General features: G+C 42.2%; 1 protein-coding gene across 4 annotated transcripts in view; it reads left to right on the top strand.

Moving 5' to 3' along the window:
- Nell2 (neural EGFL like 2) overlaps window positions 1-14,394 on the top strand; it is a 315,760-nt gene extending 301,366 nt beyond the window's left edge. For 3 of the 4 annotated variants that reach the window (XM_075960452.1, XM_075960454.1, XM_075960451.1), the window contains 4 exons: window positions 3,056-3,249; window positions 4,326-4,502; window positions 6,048-6,272; window positions 13,721-14,394. In XM_075960452.1, the coding sequence (XP_075816567.1) occupies window positions 3,056-3,249; window positions 4,326-4,502; window positions 6,048-6,272; window positions 13,721-13,771 (647 nt within the window). In that variant the 3' untranslated portion in view covers window positions 13,772-14,394. The remainder of the gene's footprint in view (window positions 1-3,055; window positions 3,250-4,325; window positions 4,503-6,047; window positions 6,273-13,720) is intronic. The other variant, XM_075960455.1, reaches the window with a different exon arrangement.
- Window positions 14,395-15,631: the final 1,237 nt, after the last annotated feature.

The following is a 15,631-nucleotide window of genomic DNA, read 5'->3' as shown; positions in this document are numbered from 1 at the left end:
AAGTACCAAATGTGCTGTCCCGTGGAAGGAATTCAGGAGCTCACACAGAGAGACAGTCCCACAAGTCAGCTTAGACTGTCTTCATTCCTTGCCTGGTTTCCTAAACCAGCCAACTCAGTGATCTCTTAGCTTCAAACTCTAATCCACTCAAAGCCATTTTCCAAAATGAGACCAAAGAAATATTTCTAAAATAAAAATCTATGCTTACTCAAAATAACATTTGATTGCCTTTGTAATGAAGTTTAGATTTCTTACCTTTTCCTTTCTCAGTGTTCGAGCAGTCTGTCTGTCTCTTCTGCCTTCACAGTAGATACTATGCTGGATACATTTGCATTCACACACCTATTCCCCCATAGCGCTAAACTACACGCTTTCAAACATGACATATCATTACTTTAAAACACTTCAGCTCCTTTTTGCATGGCTGAATACTATTTGCAGTGTGCTTGTTAAGCATCAAGAACATACCAAAGAGCGAGTGAGCTCACTCGTGCAAGAGTGAGCTGTGGCAAACGCTGCTCCTGAGTCAGATGAGGACCTGACATGACCCATGGACTCAGCACATCCTTTCTGTAATAGCCACTCACTGAACAGTCACTAATGTTAGCAATATTTGAATTTTTATGAGTGTCAACTATCTCACATGTAAAAAGAGTTCTAAATTCAGTTCCTCAAATGAATAGGTAATTATAAAATCTAGTTTAGATAACACATAGAAAAGGCAACTGGTTCAAAATGATTTGAGTCTGCTTGCAGAGAGAGGTTATAGGTAACCTATCAGGTGCGCTGCCTCCCTTCTACCGATGGAGGAACTATATGTAAACCATGGTAGTGAGGGAGCTTAAACCCTATGTCTTATTAGAAATATTTTTTTCATGGAATAAGTACTCTTCCCACTCATGGACATTACATAGTCTTTCCAGAAGTGGACAGGCTCATTCCGTCTTGAGAGGACGGTGGTACCTAGCAGTGGTGTGTTCACCTAAACATCCAGCAGGATGACAGAGTGGACCGTAAATGTTCAGCTTCTTGTGGATAGCATCATTACAGCGCATGTCAAAAGGCTTTATATAGTTAGAGGTGTCTGTGGAGTTCATGGTCAAAGGGCTGAAACTACAATGGTTGATGCCTTGCTGCATGCTTTAATTCACAATTCTAAGAATATTAAATAGACTCAAAGAGTATAACACATTAAGTAAACCCTATTATTATTATGAAAAGGCTAAAGATAGAACTAATTTTTAAAATTTCATTTTCTTTTCAAAGACAAAATTTTACCAAATCTAAAATGCATAAGTACATTATACATAACTATTAAAGTACACATGAATGCCGATTCTCTCCTAATTATAGCCCATACCACAAGCACTACCTTTGACAAATCGAGCTGGAATAAATCTCACTATGGTTGTAATACTTGCAGTCATTATTCCAATATAGTACTTATATGGAGATGATATGAATACAAAATAGAAGTAAATAGAGGGAAAAGACACCATGTGGATTGTTTTCAGAATTTTATAATTTAAATGTAGCCAAGACAGAATCTTGACCAGCCCAAGTCTTCAAGTAGAACTGAAATAAAGACACAGAAAAAAATATGTGTTCAATTTTGTCTTGAAAAATTTCAAGAAGAAATCATAACAGAGTTTTCCTACTTACAAACTGCCGGTTTCTAATCTGCTCCTCCCCAACCTTCTCCTCCCTAAACCCCACTCCTCTCTAACCTGCTCCTCCCTAACCAGCTGTTCTCTAACCTGCTCCTCCCTAACCAGCTGCTCTCTAACCTGCTCCTCCCTAACCAGCTCCTCTCTAACCTGCTCCTCCCTAACCAGCTGCTCTCTAACCTGCTCCTCCCTAACCAGCTGCTCTCTAACCTGCTCCTCCCTAACCAGCTCCTCTCTAACCTGCTCCTCCCTAACCAGCTGCTCTCTAACCTGCTCCTCCCTAACCAGCTGCTCTCTAACCTGCTCCTCCCTAACCAGCTCCACTCTAATCCTCTCCTCCCTAACCAGCTCCTCTCTAATCCTCTCCTCCCTAACCAGCTGCTCTCTAACCTGCTCCTCCCTAACCAGCTGCTCTCTAACCTGCTCCTCCCTAACCAGCTCCTCTCTAACCTCCTCCTCCCTAACCCGCTCCTCTCTAACCTGCTCCTCTTACTATGACTTCTTTCTTGACCTTTACTTAGAGGAAGCAGATGAAAAGGAAAATAACTGCTTACTGCCACTCATATAATCTCTCTGAAATGTATTTTGGCTTCTGACCTTTAAATTATGGGATAAATAGAATGAATCCCATCTCTTGTTATAGACCTGATCTCTGGGTCAAGATATGTTTGCTTTTCATCTGTATGAAAATGCTTTAGGCTGCTACCGCCACCGAATAGGTGAGGTTAGGTGAAGAACGGGCAGTTGTCAATTGAGTCAGGCCAGGCTTGCAAAGCTAATCTAAAGGGAAAGTTAAGAAGCAATAGTGTCCTTGAGAAAGATGGCAATTGCGGATTGTCTCTTTCTTTCATGCTATGCAGAAGGTTCAAGGACATGGCTGGCAAACCCAGACCTTGAGTGAAGAGCACCAGCACCCAGACAAAACGCCGGAAGTGCACTGTGTGGAGGTGGTTGGGGAAAAGGGTTTGAAATGGAATAACACGCCGCAGGCCCCTGACATTTCTCCCACCAGAAAGGAATGTTCTGTAACCGCCAGTGTGACGCTGAGGATGATATTCCCAGGAAAACATCAAAACACTGCTAGAATTCCCATTATCAAACTGTTTTATTTAATAAATTGAGCTGTGTTCCTATTTCCAGAGATATCGATATTACTCAAATTCTAATGGTATTTACACAGATCTAAAAGGTAATATTCTGGACAAGCTTATCTTTTCTTAAAATCAAAATTTTATAATGTTTTCCTGTGAACTCCTCTGATTCCTCAGTGCCATAGTCAACATGTAAGGGAAGCATGTCTGGGTAAAAGTGGGAGACAACTTGTCTGATCATAACTGTTTGGGAGAAGAATATTCTGGGTCACGCTGTGCTGCTTCTGTTGCCTGTAGATATTGACGAATGTGGAACGGGGAGGCACAGCTGTGCCAATGACACCATTTGCTTCAACCTGGACGGCGGATATGATTGCCGGTGTCCCCACGGGAAGAACTGCACCGGGGACTGCGTGCACGAGGGGAAGGTCAAGCACAGTGGCCAGATCTGGGTGCTGGAGAACGACAGGTGCTCCGTGTGCTCCTGCCAGGTTGGTGCGGACACAGTCCTGCGCTCGGGCTGGAACCGCCCTACCTTTGAGTCTGTGGATGGACGGGGTTGACAAATGCATGCTACCACCTAACCAACACAGTGAATACAGCTGAGCATTTCCATTACCCCAAATGTTGTCCAAGTCCTTCCTAGCGACCCTTCCCCCTCCCCCTAGAACCAGGCCAACACTGCTTCCAGTTAAATAATCATTTTAATTAAGTTCATATTTCCTAGAGCCTCACATAAACAGAGTCAGACAGAGCATTTTCCTTGTGCCTGGCTTCTTCCTGCCCCAATATTATATTTTTATTTATATTATATATATTTAGAGAGTTTGTTTATATATACATATATATATTATCATATTTACATGATTACATGTATCTTTTTTGCTACTGAACAATATTCCATTGTACCATTTATCATTGTGTATTTATCTTAATTAATAACATTTTATTACTATATCAATTTTTCCTTATCATAAAATTCTATTTGAATGAAAGAATAAATGAAGTCAGAATAGGTAAGCCTTCACCCAAGACTGGAAAATATCTGTCTAGATAAATGTTATATTTAGACATGTGTTCTTTAACATTTACTCAGTTAATGATACTGACTTAGATTATAGCTAAATGAATAGTCTTATGTATAAGATATATATATATAACTACTATGAAAGAAATTGATATTTGTACAAAATCCATAATGCATAATTATTCCAAAAACTTAGCAAATTGTGAGACTGATTAACTAGCTACAAAGCACTATAATAACTCATCTTGCTTTCATTAAAAATAGTAATCAAATTGCTACTTAATATTCAAATGGATGAATATTCATACATATACTGGTTAGTTTCTGGAAATTTTCTTTCTGGTCAAGTGATTTAAGGAGTAGTATGGAAAGGAAATTAGAAGTCTTCCAGCTTTGGGCTCATTTCTGTTAGCTTCAAAGTGGAATTTTAAAGACACGCGATTAGTTGAGTAGATGTTGTTGACTGTCCCATCCTCTGTCAGCTGTGGCATTCTGAGAGATGGAGAGGCGCGGTAACACTTTGTCCCCCTTCTAACTCAGACTGGGTTTGTTATGTGTCGACGGATGGTCTGTGACTGTGAGAACCCTACAGTTGACCTTTCCTGCTGTCCCGAGTGTGACCCAAGGCTGAGCAGCCAGTGCCTGCATCAAAACGGAGAGACCGTGTACAACAGTGGAGACTCCTGGGTCCAGGATTGCCGGCAGTGCCGCTGCTTGGTAAGTTAAGCAGGAGAGCATCCTCTTCATTCCATCAGTACCAATAGCGGGCTAAAGTGTTGACAGTTACAAACACAAAGCCTGGGTAAAATGATGGAGAGACGAAGCCACAAACATCGTCTGGAGTGATGGAGTGGCCTGCCCTGTGTGTGTTTTCTCCGAGAGCTACCTCTTGACATACTCCTAGCCTAAGCTAAGAAAAAGCTCCTATGGCTGTATCCCATTCATCTTGTACTTGAAAATAATTATGAACACTGCATTCACGGAAAAGAAATCATTCTTTCCAAGTAAAATCACTAACCACTCTCTGTCAGTTCCTCACTTGTAAAAAACAAAACAAAGATGACATTTTGGAGCTGCGGTTAGTTATGGTTAAATGGTTAATGAATTAAAATGGTGAAAATACCCCAGAACCCAAGGGAATGTCACGTGGGTACTGTGGCCTCCAGTAATTCCAGCCATGGCAGCAGGGACAGGGGATCCCAAAGCAAACTTGCTAGAAAGCTTAGTCATAGTGACAGCTCTGGGTCTGTCTGAGGGACCTTGACTCAGTGAATAAGCGGAAGATCAAGCAAGAACAATTCATGCCATCCGTCTTAAACATCTCTATGAATGGTCATCCCATGCACATAAATTTACATGCATGCAAAAGGCATGCATACATACACACATGTACACATGCATTTGAAAACTGGAAAAAAAGAAAAGGAAGCACTTTTTTTTGTAACCATTCTTCCTGCCTGTGTGATAAATACATATAATTGGAATGGGACGGCTGTATGTATTTGTGAAACTTTCTTTGAAAATAATGAGTTATGGGGGAAAGATTAGCTAGAGAGAAACGGCAACTCTTTTAAATTGACTTCTTGTTTGTTCTTGATCGTGTAAATTAGAAGTGAAAGATGCTGCGTGTGTCTCTGCAATGGAAGTGTCACCAGAAAGACGCCTTTGAAGTCATGGCCACTTTCCTTTCTGTTTGTCTGGAGATATTTTTAGGGCCACGCTTCTGCGTTGTCTTTTTGTCCTTTCAACCCAAAAATCAATTCCAAGAACAAGGTCGGTTTCTGCGCCCAAAGGCTACTTTCATCTCTGAAACCTTGAGATTTAAAACCAAGAAGAAAATAGCCAACAGGTGGAAACTGCTTAAGGTCCAATTCATCGAGTTTCCCATGTGAAATAAGAGAGGGAAATCAAATTCTGTGTTGTCTTATTTTGTGCTGTTTTATTGGAGGGGATGCATTCAAATTCCTTACACTGAAAAATGTATAACTTGGCAAAGAAATTGTCCAATTCTGTTCATATTTCATTTTTTTGGTAAAGGGGCAAATCTTTTCAAAGATTGACAAATTACTGGGAGAATTAAGAAAATCTGAAGATTAGGGACTTCATAGAAACCTCTTCCACTGTCTGCTTTGTCCTAAAAAAATGGAGCTGCTCACATTTTGCTGTAGGATTTGATGATCTAAGAACAAAAATCACTTCCCTGTCCTTCCTTTTCTGCCTCTTTTCTCTCTGGTCCATTCCCTTTGCCTCTTTTCCTCACAGCAAGGAGAAGTTGACTGCTGGCCCCTGCCTTGCCCAGAGGTAGAGTGTGAATTTAGCGTCCTTCCAGAGAGTGAGTGCTGTTCACGCTGTGTCACGGACCCTTGCCAGGCCGACACTGTCCGCAATGACATCACCAAAACCTGCCTGGATGAGATGAATGTGGTTCGCTTCACTGGGTCTTCCTGGATAAAGCATGGCACGGAGTGCACTCTCTGCCAATGTAAGGTAAGGCCCTTGGCTGCACGAGTGAGCACTCTGCCAGCTGGACCAGGGCTCAGGGGTACACGTCCCCTGGGTGATGGAGAGCTGGACCCAGCCTGTGTGTTGTTCAAGCAGTAGTGGAAGCTCAACTTCATTGGTACCACACTGACAACTGCCTTGCACATCGGAGACAGGTCTGCAGGGCAAAGGAGCTTGTGTATATCGCTGCCAGCTTGCTCAGTAGCAACAACTCAGTGTCCTAATGTAGCCAACCATATGGGTTTTATTGCTCCTTCTATAATGGAAGACAATATTATTTCATTGATTTTTATCTGGTTCTTTTATGAGTTTCATAAAATATATTGACAAAGTAGATACATTGCATTCTCTAAAGTGAAAATCAATCTGGCAAGAATGGGCGTGTCTCTTGGTTTTGTGGTCAGTTACACTAAACTGAAGAAGTTAGAGTCTGATGCTTATTATATTTTATTCTTACAGTTGGTGAAAATCATTATAAAGATTTTCACTTTATTCTCATAGGAAAACAGTGTTGTGTTGCTTACTTCAGTGACCACATGTAATATATACAGTGTAGACAGCACAGACCCAGTGTGACTAGGTTTGGGAGCGACTTGATTAATATCCATACGACATCAAACTTTGTGAGGTCAGTTTGTAACTCATAGCCATAATTTACAGATTAACAATAAAACAAAACCAACAATATTAAAGGCTTAACAACAATAACAAAACCAGATAAAGATGTCAGACTGCTCGGCACTGCTTATCTGTGTCTGCTCTGGCTCTTGAATCTTCCTCCTTCTTTCTATCAATAGAGTCTCTTCATTCCTAGTCACTTAGTGTAATTTCTCACTAGAAGGACTTGATGGAACAGGACAAAGAAACCTGAAACACTTGAAACTTCCAGACATCTGTTCCATCTTCTTCAAAACCTCATTTCTAGTTCTCTCAATGAATGCAATTTGTCAATCAAAATCTCAAGTGAAAAATTACTACTGTTTTCTGAAAGTGCATCAGCAAATTTGAAGGAAGCCTCAGATATGTTAAGTAACGTGTATGCAGTATAACTCTGTGTCTGATATGAGTATATTCAACCGTGTAGATATCTAAATTACAGCACTAGGGTCCGGCGGATGATTTTTGGCATCTAACTAGTAAATCAGCACAAGTCCTTGTACTCCTTGCTGTTCTGCACATTGACAACAAAAACATATAACATGTGGTAGGATAAAGGTTGCATCTACCAGAGCTCAGACAGGATTCTGCAGGAAACACCCAGGCTTTTCAGGGTTCTTTCCTGTTGTTCAATGGCTTCTAAATGGTATTGCATTCTTTGGACGCTTGGTAAGAATGTCTTCCAGAAAGTGTGTTCTGTGGCTGAATTCTTATTTTTGGTAAGTATTGATTATGCAAATTATAAGATTATGTTCATTCTTTACCAAATTTATCCAAAATATCCATTTTTATTATATAATTCTGTTATTTTAAAAACTAAGTTCAAGTGAAAAAGCTTCAGACAGAGAGAGCATTGGGAGCAAGCACTCTCCAAAGCTGACTGTTTTCTGAGCACTGGTTCCATCTCTTCCCCTCTTATTCCCCTGTTTAAAGTTGTTTGTTCTGGTCAATAGTTGTCATTCCTGTAACACTACCTGTACTTACTATCCATACTCTTAGAGTTTACATAAAAATCAGCTCAATGATCTAAAGGTTTAAAATGATGTAGGGCTCATCTCAGACATCTAGACACAGCCAGTCATTCCTGGGAATGTGTGTGGATGCTTTTTGTCTATCGAGAGATATGTGGGACCTTTAATGTGAATTAAATAGTTGACAGTTCCATTCCTGATCTTGCTAGCCAAATTTTCATTCTCCAGTAGCATCCTATGGCCATTGACTGTATTATCAATGGCATATGTGGACAAAAATATTTTTCCTCGGAAATATGATCTTATGATGACATTTTGTTTACAATCTATCAAATAAAGCTTGTCTGAATATTGGAGTGCGGAGCTAAGCCACTGGTTTGCCACACACCTAAGCCACTATTTGACCATAGAAGACAAGCAGTGGTAGCCACATCTTTAATCCTAGCACTGGGGAGACAGAGGCAAATGGATCTCTGTGAGTTCAAGGCAATCCTAGGCTAAGTGAAAATGAATCCAGCTAAAAGCAAAACAGAGCTCACACCTTTGTTCCCAGTACTTGGGATGATATGCCTTTCATCCTGTCACTAGAGAGGAAATGAACGGCAGGAGCTCAGTGCAGTCTGAGGTTTAGAGGACACATTGCATCTGCAGTCACTCTGAGGATAGGGTCGCCCCTTTGTTTGTCTGAGCCTTGGTAGAGGTAAGATCTCTCTAGTGGTTGACTGCTGTGCTTTTCTAATCTTCAACTTGAACCCCAATGTCTGTCTCTGGGATTTTATTATTTATGCTACAGAATCTCTGACATCTCAATCTGTTATCAAACTCGATGTGCAGCAGAGAGAATGAGCTTGAACTTGTGATTCTTTGTCTCCCTCCCACTGCCTGGATGACTATCACAGATCACCACACCAGGCCTATGTAGTTTTGGGCACAAATACCAACTTTATACAGGCTAGACAAACCCTCTGCTAACTAAGTTACATGCTCAGCACATACAGAAGGTATTTTTATCATCACACAATGTTTTCTTGGCCAAAACTGCCCTAGAGGTCAAAAATTCACCCTGAAAAAGCAGGCTTCCTGGAAGCAAAGACTCCATCAGCTGTGTTGATGATGCAACATCAGGGGATTTGGCTTAGTTTCTTTGTGTCCCAACTCATCTAAAAATGAAAGTAATAAACTATGGCAGTAACTACTTGAACAATACCATTGGGAGGGTTGCTGCAAGAATTAAGTGAGAAGATTCACACAGAAAAAAAAAATCATAAATTGCTTAGCATTTTCAGATTAAGTAACCAATAAATATTGGCCATTGTGGTGTAAAGTAGGCCAGCCTTACCAAACAATCATACCCAGAAGGAAAGACATGATTATAACAGTGACGGAGACAGATAAACTGTGAAGGCAAGAGGCTGAGGAAGCACTATTTTCCTTAGGAATATGGATCTGGACAATACTTGAGGGAAGCAGTAATATAGTCCTTTTGTCTTTTTAAAATATTGTGTTTGTGTTATAGGTACGTGTGTGTGCAAGCATGCATGCATGCCCATGTATATACAGAAGCTAAAGGAGGGCACTGAGTGTCCGGGTCTACCACACTCCACCTTATTCTCTCAAGACAGGGTCTTATACCGAATCTTGAGCTAGGCTGGGGACAGCAAGCCCCCAACATCCTCCTGTCACTACCCTGCCACACACAGCAGTCATGAGTTACAAGTGCATATGGCCCAGCTCAGCTTCTTATGTGGTGATGGGGGCTTGAACTGAGGTCCCCACGCTGGCAAAGCAAAGACCCTGACCACTGAGCTCTCTCCCCTTTCCTCTTCTTCTATCTTCTGGAGTTATGGTGAAATTTAATTTTCTAAAGAACCAAGATGTATCCTCTACTTAGAGGTTAAACTTTGAAATTAGAAGTAAATTATCTTTTCCTAAATCTTATAGACAAGCAGCTGTATGACTGGTCAGAGTCAAGAGCTTTAAACACAGAACAAACTGGCTCACCAAAGACTCTTAACTTGAGCACATCTTCACTGGACAGAAACCTTTGGACTCTTTCACTAGGTGCTTATGGAGGTGGAATAACTGGGGGCTGGTTTTAGAAGCACGAAGCCCCTGGACGTCTAAACATAACTGTCATCAAACAGAAACCTAAAAGGAATGTTTTAGCATGTGATAGACAGAAAGTAAATCCCACAGACAAGAAGCATTGTAACAACTCCATCGAGAGACCTCTGAAAATCGGTGTGGAGGAGAAACAGATTCCATAAAGAGCCACCCTCATTGGCTCTCTGCTGCTGTGATAAACACATCTATAAAAGCAGCTTAGGGAGGAAAAGGTTTATTTCTGCTTACACTTCCAGGGTACAGTCTACATTTGAGGAAGTCGGGTAGGAATACAGGCAGAGACCGTGGAAGAATGCAGCTTTTTAGCTAGCTCTGGCTAATGTTCAGTAAGGTCTCTCTTGTAGAACCAAGGACAACTTGCCCAAAGGTAGCACTGACCACTGTTGTGGAGGACAACAGACCACAGTGGCCCAGCCTTCTCATATCAGTCAATACTCCAGACACATTCCCTGACACATAACCATAGGCCAGTCTGCTCTGGGTAACCCCAACCGAGACTTGAGTGAGCTAAGACTGCGCTGTGTTGATAGCCGAAGCAAACTTGAAGAACATCAGAATGACTAGATGACAATCTGAGCTGAAATATTATAGTAAATTCCAGAGAAAAAGAATTATTAAAAGCAATTCAAAACAATAACACTCAGATTAAATATTTACCAATTTTCTAGACAAGAGATGAATTTTTGACCTACAAGTAATAAAAATATATCTGAAAAGAAAAAATTTAAGTTCATACAGAGAAATAAAATAGCAAAATGAAAGGTCACAACTGAGAAAATATTTCCAGCACATTTGAATTTTTGTTAGATTAGAAATCTATAAAAGCCAACGAGAAAACAATTGAACCACAAATAAATAGAATAAATAAGCAGTTATCTAAAACCGCAGCTGTCAACATAAAAGAAGAAATCATTCAATGCTTAAATAATTTAAATGTAAACTCTTGTAAGTCATTGTTTTTATAATAATCTCAAGGCCAACATCAATGCCAAGTCGCTACTCTTGTGAGCTGTCGATGTCCATGACCAAAGCGTGTCAGCCACATGTCATCCTATCTGCTCCTTCCCAGGTCTGAGGACCTAAGCTGACAACACAGTCTAAAATCCGAGCCAGCTCTGTGCACAGTAGGGTTAATCTTGACACCGAGTGTTGTATCACAGGGACAGCGGTAACTGCTCAGCAGTAACCACGACAGAGAAGAAGCAAGGCCTCCGGTAAACTCATTGTGCTGCTACCTAACGGTTCCTTGCTGTAGCAATTCCTCAAATGGTTACTCTTCCTGTGAGATTGCCATCTGACTTCTCCAGACTTCTGTTTGCGGTACAGTCATGTGTAGCTGCCGAGTAGGGAATGGCTTAGGTCGTTACAGGGTAAACTCCCATTCCTTTCGGGCTGACCCCCACTAGTGTCTGCCTGCAGCTCTTCATGACTTGCAGCTATCTTTCTATTTTGTCCAGATCAGGAAGCATGGATGTTAATTTATAGAATACATTCTACCATGACTGAATCTGGAAGACCTTGGCATGTTTCATTGGGCTCTAAAGCATGAACTACTAAAGCCTTCCCAGCTGAAAAGCTCTGATGGTAAAGCGTATAGTGCACTTTCCCTACAGCAGAGGCCACACAGATGGGGACGAAGAAAACATGCCCGGAGAATGTTGGAAAATGCGTCCTTCCGGAAGCATGCGTGGGAACAATGGTGATATCGTTCCCTTACAGCGCTCTGTGCCAGTTGCACACAATGAGGGATGCTGCCACAAATTCCCCACCAGTCTGTTCAAAATCACACAGTTTGAGAAACTGATGTGTAACCTAGCAACAAGGCTATGGATAGAAAACCTCCACCTCTGAGCTTGATATCCACTGGAAGTGTTACTACTGGCTCAAAAGAGGGTGACTCTGTCTTGGGACCAGAACAAGAACTCTGTCTGTCAAATACCCGAGGGAGGATGAGGACTGGCTTTACCAGGTGTCACTCGGCTTCATTATAGACTAGTTTCCCCATCTGAATGTTTCTGCAAAGGCTAGAACAGTAAAATACCTTCTGAAAAATTACTTTTTATTTTTGTCGTGTTAATAATACATACTATCCTTTCTACCACCCAAAGTCATTGTCTGACAGAAAACCTAGAAGAGAGACGAGTATTAGACACAGACTAACCTGCTTTGACCCCAGCTCTGTCACGTATTAACTGGGTGACTTTGAACAGGAGTTTAACCTCTCTGTTCTCTGCTTTCTGAATTGAAAAGAGCGACGGTCAATGGTGATTCCGCTGCAATGAAAAGAGGGTGAAATTAGGGAATGTGTTTAGGACACGTGGCCAGATGTCTGGCAGAGTGCGCCATCCTAATGTGTAAGGGTTTTTCCTTCCTGCGATTAAGGTGGCAATTGCATGTTACTTAACGTGACAATTGCAGGTTACTTAGCAAATACCATTACTTAGCTAGAAAAAGAGACCTTTGGAGGAAGCGAAGGAGGGAGAGGCTTTACTTCTTAGCAGTTATACTATTTTGATACCTTAGTGTAATAAGTAATTTTGCACATCTGTCTCTCTCTTGCCTAGCCCAACCATTTCAGCTTCACACTGTTTCCTAAGTTTCCCCAACTTAAATTTCCCACTTAGGTCATGTTTTAGTTCTTTCTTATTCAATGTAGATGTTCAGGATTTTGGTGTGTATATATCACTGCAATGCCCTCTGCAGCTCCTCGTGTGTGGGGCCTTCTTTTCCTGCTCCTGTCCTCTGCTCTCGGCTTGACTGTCACCTCTTCAGGAGGTCTACCCTGGGCACCAGCCTGAGGAGAGGGCTTTCGTTATCTCATCACCACCTAACATATTTCTTCTGAAGCTAAAACAGAACACCTTCAGCTCTGGACACCATAGATGGCAGAAATGTATTCCTCGTAGCTCAAAGTCCCAGATGAGGGTGTTAGTAGAACCAGAGTCTGGCAAGCCATTCTTCCTGCTCTCCCAGGCGCCCTTCTTACTGTATCCTCACATGAGAGCAAGTAGGGAGGAGAGAGAGAGAGAGAGAGAGAGAGAGAGAGAGAGAGAGAGAGAGAGAGAGAGGAAGAGCGCTCATGTTTCCATTTTCCTCCATATCTCATATAGCCTAGGCTGGCCTTCATCTTACTATGGACCTTGAACTCTAGCTGAGGCTGACCTTGAACTCCTGATCCTCTGGTGCATACCTCCTGAGACCTCAGATTATGGCAGACGGGGCCCCACCCTCATACCCTAACTAACTTTCCCAAATGTTTCATCTCCTCATACTGCTGCACCGAAGAATAGAATGAGAACGTGGGTTTTAAGAGGATCCAAACATTTTCTCCTAAACTTTTCCAGCACTTTCCATAATTTCTCTTACACTGCATTCCCCTCCCAGGAAGGTGTGAGTCATGTCTTGTGGCCGGGGAGTGGGTCTGCTTTGCTAACTCAGTTCTCACAACACGGATTGTGAGTAAACAAAGGAACAGGTGTGAACCAAGAGAGAGCATGCCTGTGAGCACAATGACGGCATCCGAAGAAACACTCTTAGGAACAGTTTGCTTATGAGGTTTTCAGGACTTCAGAAATAACACCGTCCCGTATACACCTGCTAGTCGTGCTAATCGAGAAGTGTGGGACTCCGGGAATGATTTGAAAACTCACACTCTGCTTTCCTTTCCACTATTTTCTCCAGAACGGCCATGTCTGCTGCTCAGTGGATCCACAGTGCCTTCAGGAGCTGTGACGGGCGTTCGCTGCCTCCAGGGAGTATCTTTTAAAAGAATGCTCTTTCACTTAAAAAGACCAAAAAAACGAAAAAAGAAAAAAAAAGTGATGTGCGCCCGGGCCAGTGCAGCTTTGTTAATGGCTGGGTAGATGGATGTCAATTATGAGATTTGTGAAGCTTGAGGACATTCTCTGAGGAAACTAGATGACAATTCTGCCTTGACTCTGCCTGGCTTCATCTTGTAGAAGAATGGGTGTGGACTGAGACATCCCGACCCCTGGATAAGACGCCTAAGCCTGTCAGGTCTGAGAAAGCCGCTAGCTCCGCGGTGGCAGGACGTGGTCTTCTAGCCCAGAGTCTTCCTGAATCGTCGAGGTTCCTCACTGAAAGAGTCAAAGCTGAGGCAGCAAGCGAGTTATATTCCACAAGCCAAGAAGCTGACGCATCTGTACAGTGCACTCTGAAATCTGAAACAAGCTATTGTAATGATTAAAATTAACGCGCAGGCATGGTTGCGTAACATTTTCTAACAGGAAGTCACCCCCAGTCCCTTGTTTTACTGCACTCGATATTATTTGGTTGAATTTGTTCGGTATAAGCTTGTTCCTGTGCAAAATAAAATAACTATTTCTCTTACCTTATCCCAGATGAGTTGGCGTCTTCTTTGTCCTGCTTTCGGGTTTAAAATATGAGTCTCTTTCTCGTTCCGCTGATGGCGAACACTCACTGTGTTAGTTCCGTGTTGAAAGGTCATTTTCCTTCAGCTCTGTGTCTAAGTCTTGGATGAGGTGGATGGACGCCTCAGTCCATCTCTGGACCTTCTGTTTCACTTCTGTGGTCCTTAGTGCTCATTAGTGGGGGGGGGGGGGGCGGGGGATTTTCTACAGAAAAGGCTACTGGCTTCTCTTTCTTCTGGATTCTCATTTTGAGTCAATCACATCACAGTTGGGGACACTAAGAGCACTGGGTCCCCTCCTACCCTATAGTCATTGTGATGGACTCTGTCACTTTTACTAAAGGCTCCATTTTTTAATAGGTGGTTCTCTCTCACCTCAGCCACCCACTTTAGATTCTGAAAACCTGTTTTCTCCTTTTGTCTGACAGCTGTTACATCCTTGAGAGATACCTGCTTCTTTTCTTATTGCCTTCCGTGTTTCAACTCACATTTTTATAAATGGTCCCTTTAAAATCTTTCAATAGCCACAGTCCACGGCATCTGCTTCCTATCAGAATTCTATCATCAAGAGAGGAGTGTGTGAAGGTTGGGAAGGCCTTCAAGAAGTAACACCCTCTCGGGATCAGAAGGAATCATTATATCGCACACTAATCTAATTCACTGGACTCTGAAGAAGACAGCAGCATAGGCAAGCTGATAGCCATTGAGCAAGCTAATGCCATGGGGTTTCGTTCTCGTGAGTGTGGTGTGGAAGGAAGCGCAGGCGTTGTCAAAGTCCGTGCACAGAGCTACTTCTCAGTAGGGAAAGATATGGAGGTGGACAGGCAATGAGCACTTTGAGCCACAGAGCAGAGGTGGTGGAGCTGCTTTTGGCGACCACCTCTTCATTGCTGTGGAAAAACCCGTGTGAGCCGAGCAGGGGAAACGTACAAATAGCTAAGAACTGTGTCGTAAGAAGTATTTACTGCATGTGTACTTTTAAAGATTTAAGTCTCTTGACGCTGTCCTGCATTTTGCTTATATTTCATTTCAAAATCGTCAGTAAGGTTTCCCTCCTTATGTCCACCATGCCTCTAGACAGCAGTTTAGTTTCCGGGAGAGTGAATATTAAGCAAAAGGTTTTACATAATTTTATTACAGGCAGGCGGTGGTGGCTCATGCCTTTAATCCAAGCACTCGGGAGGCAGAAGCAGGCAGATCTC

The sequence above is a fragment of the Microtus pennsylvanicus genome, chromosome 2, assembly GCF_037038515.1.
Source record: "Microtus pennsylvanicus isolate mMicPen1 chromosome 2, mMicPen1.hap1, whole genome shotgun sequence".
Lineage (NCBI taxonomy): Eukaryota > Metazoa > Chordata > Mammalia > Rodentia > Cricetidae > Microtus > Microtus pennsylvanicus.
This window is presented reverse-complemented; position numbering and strand designations above follow the sequence as displayed.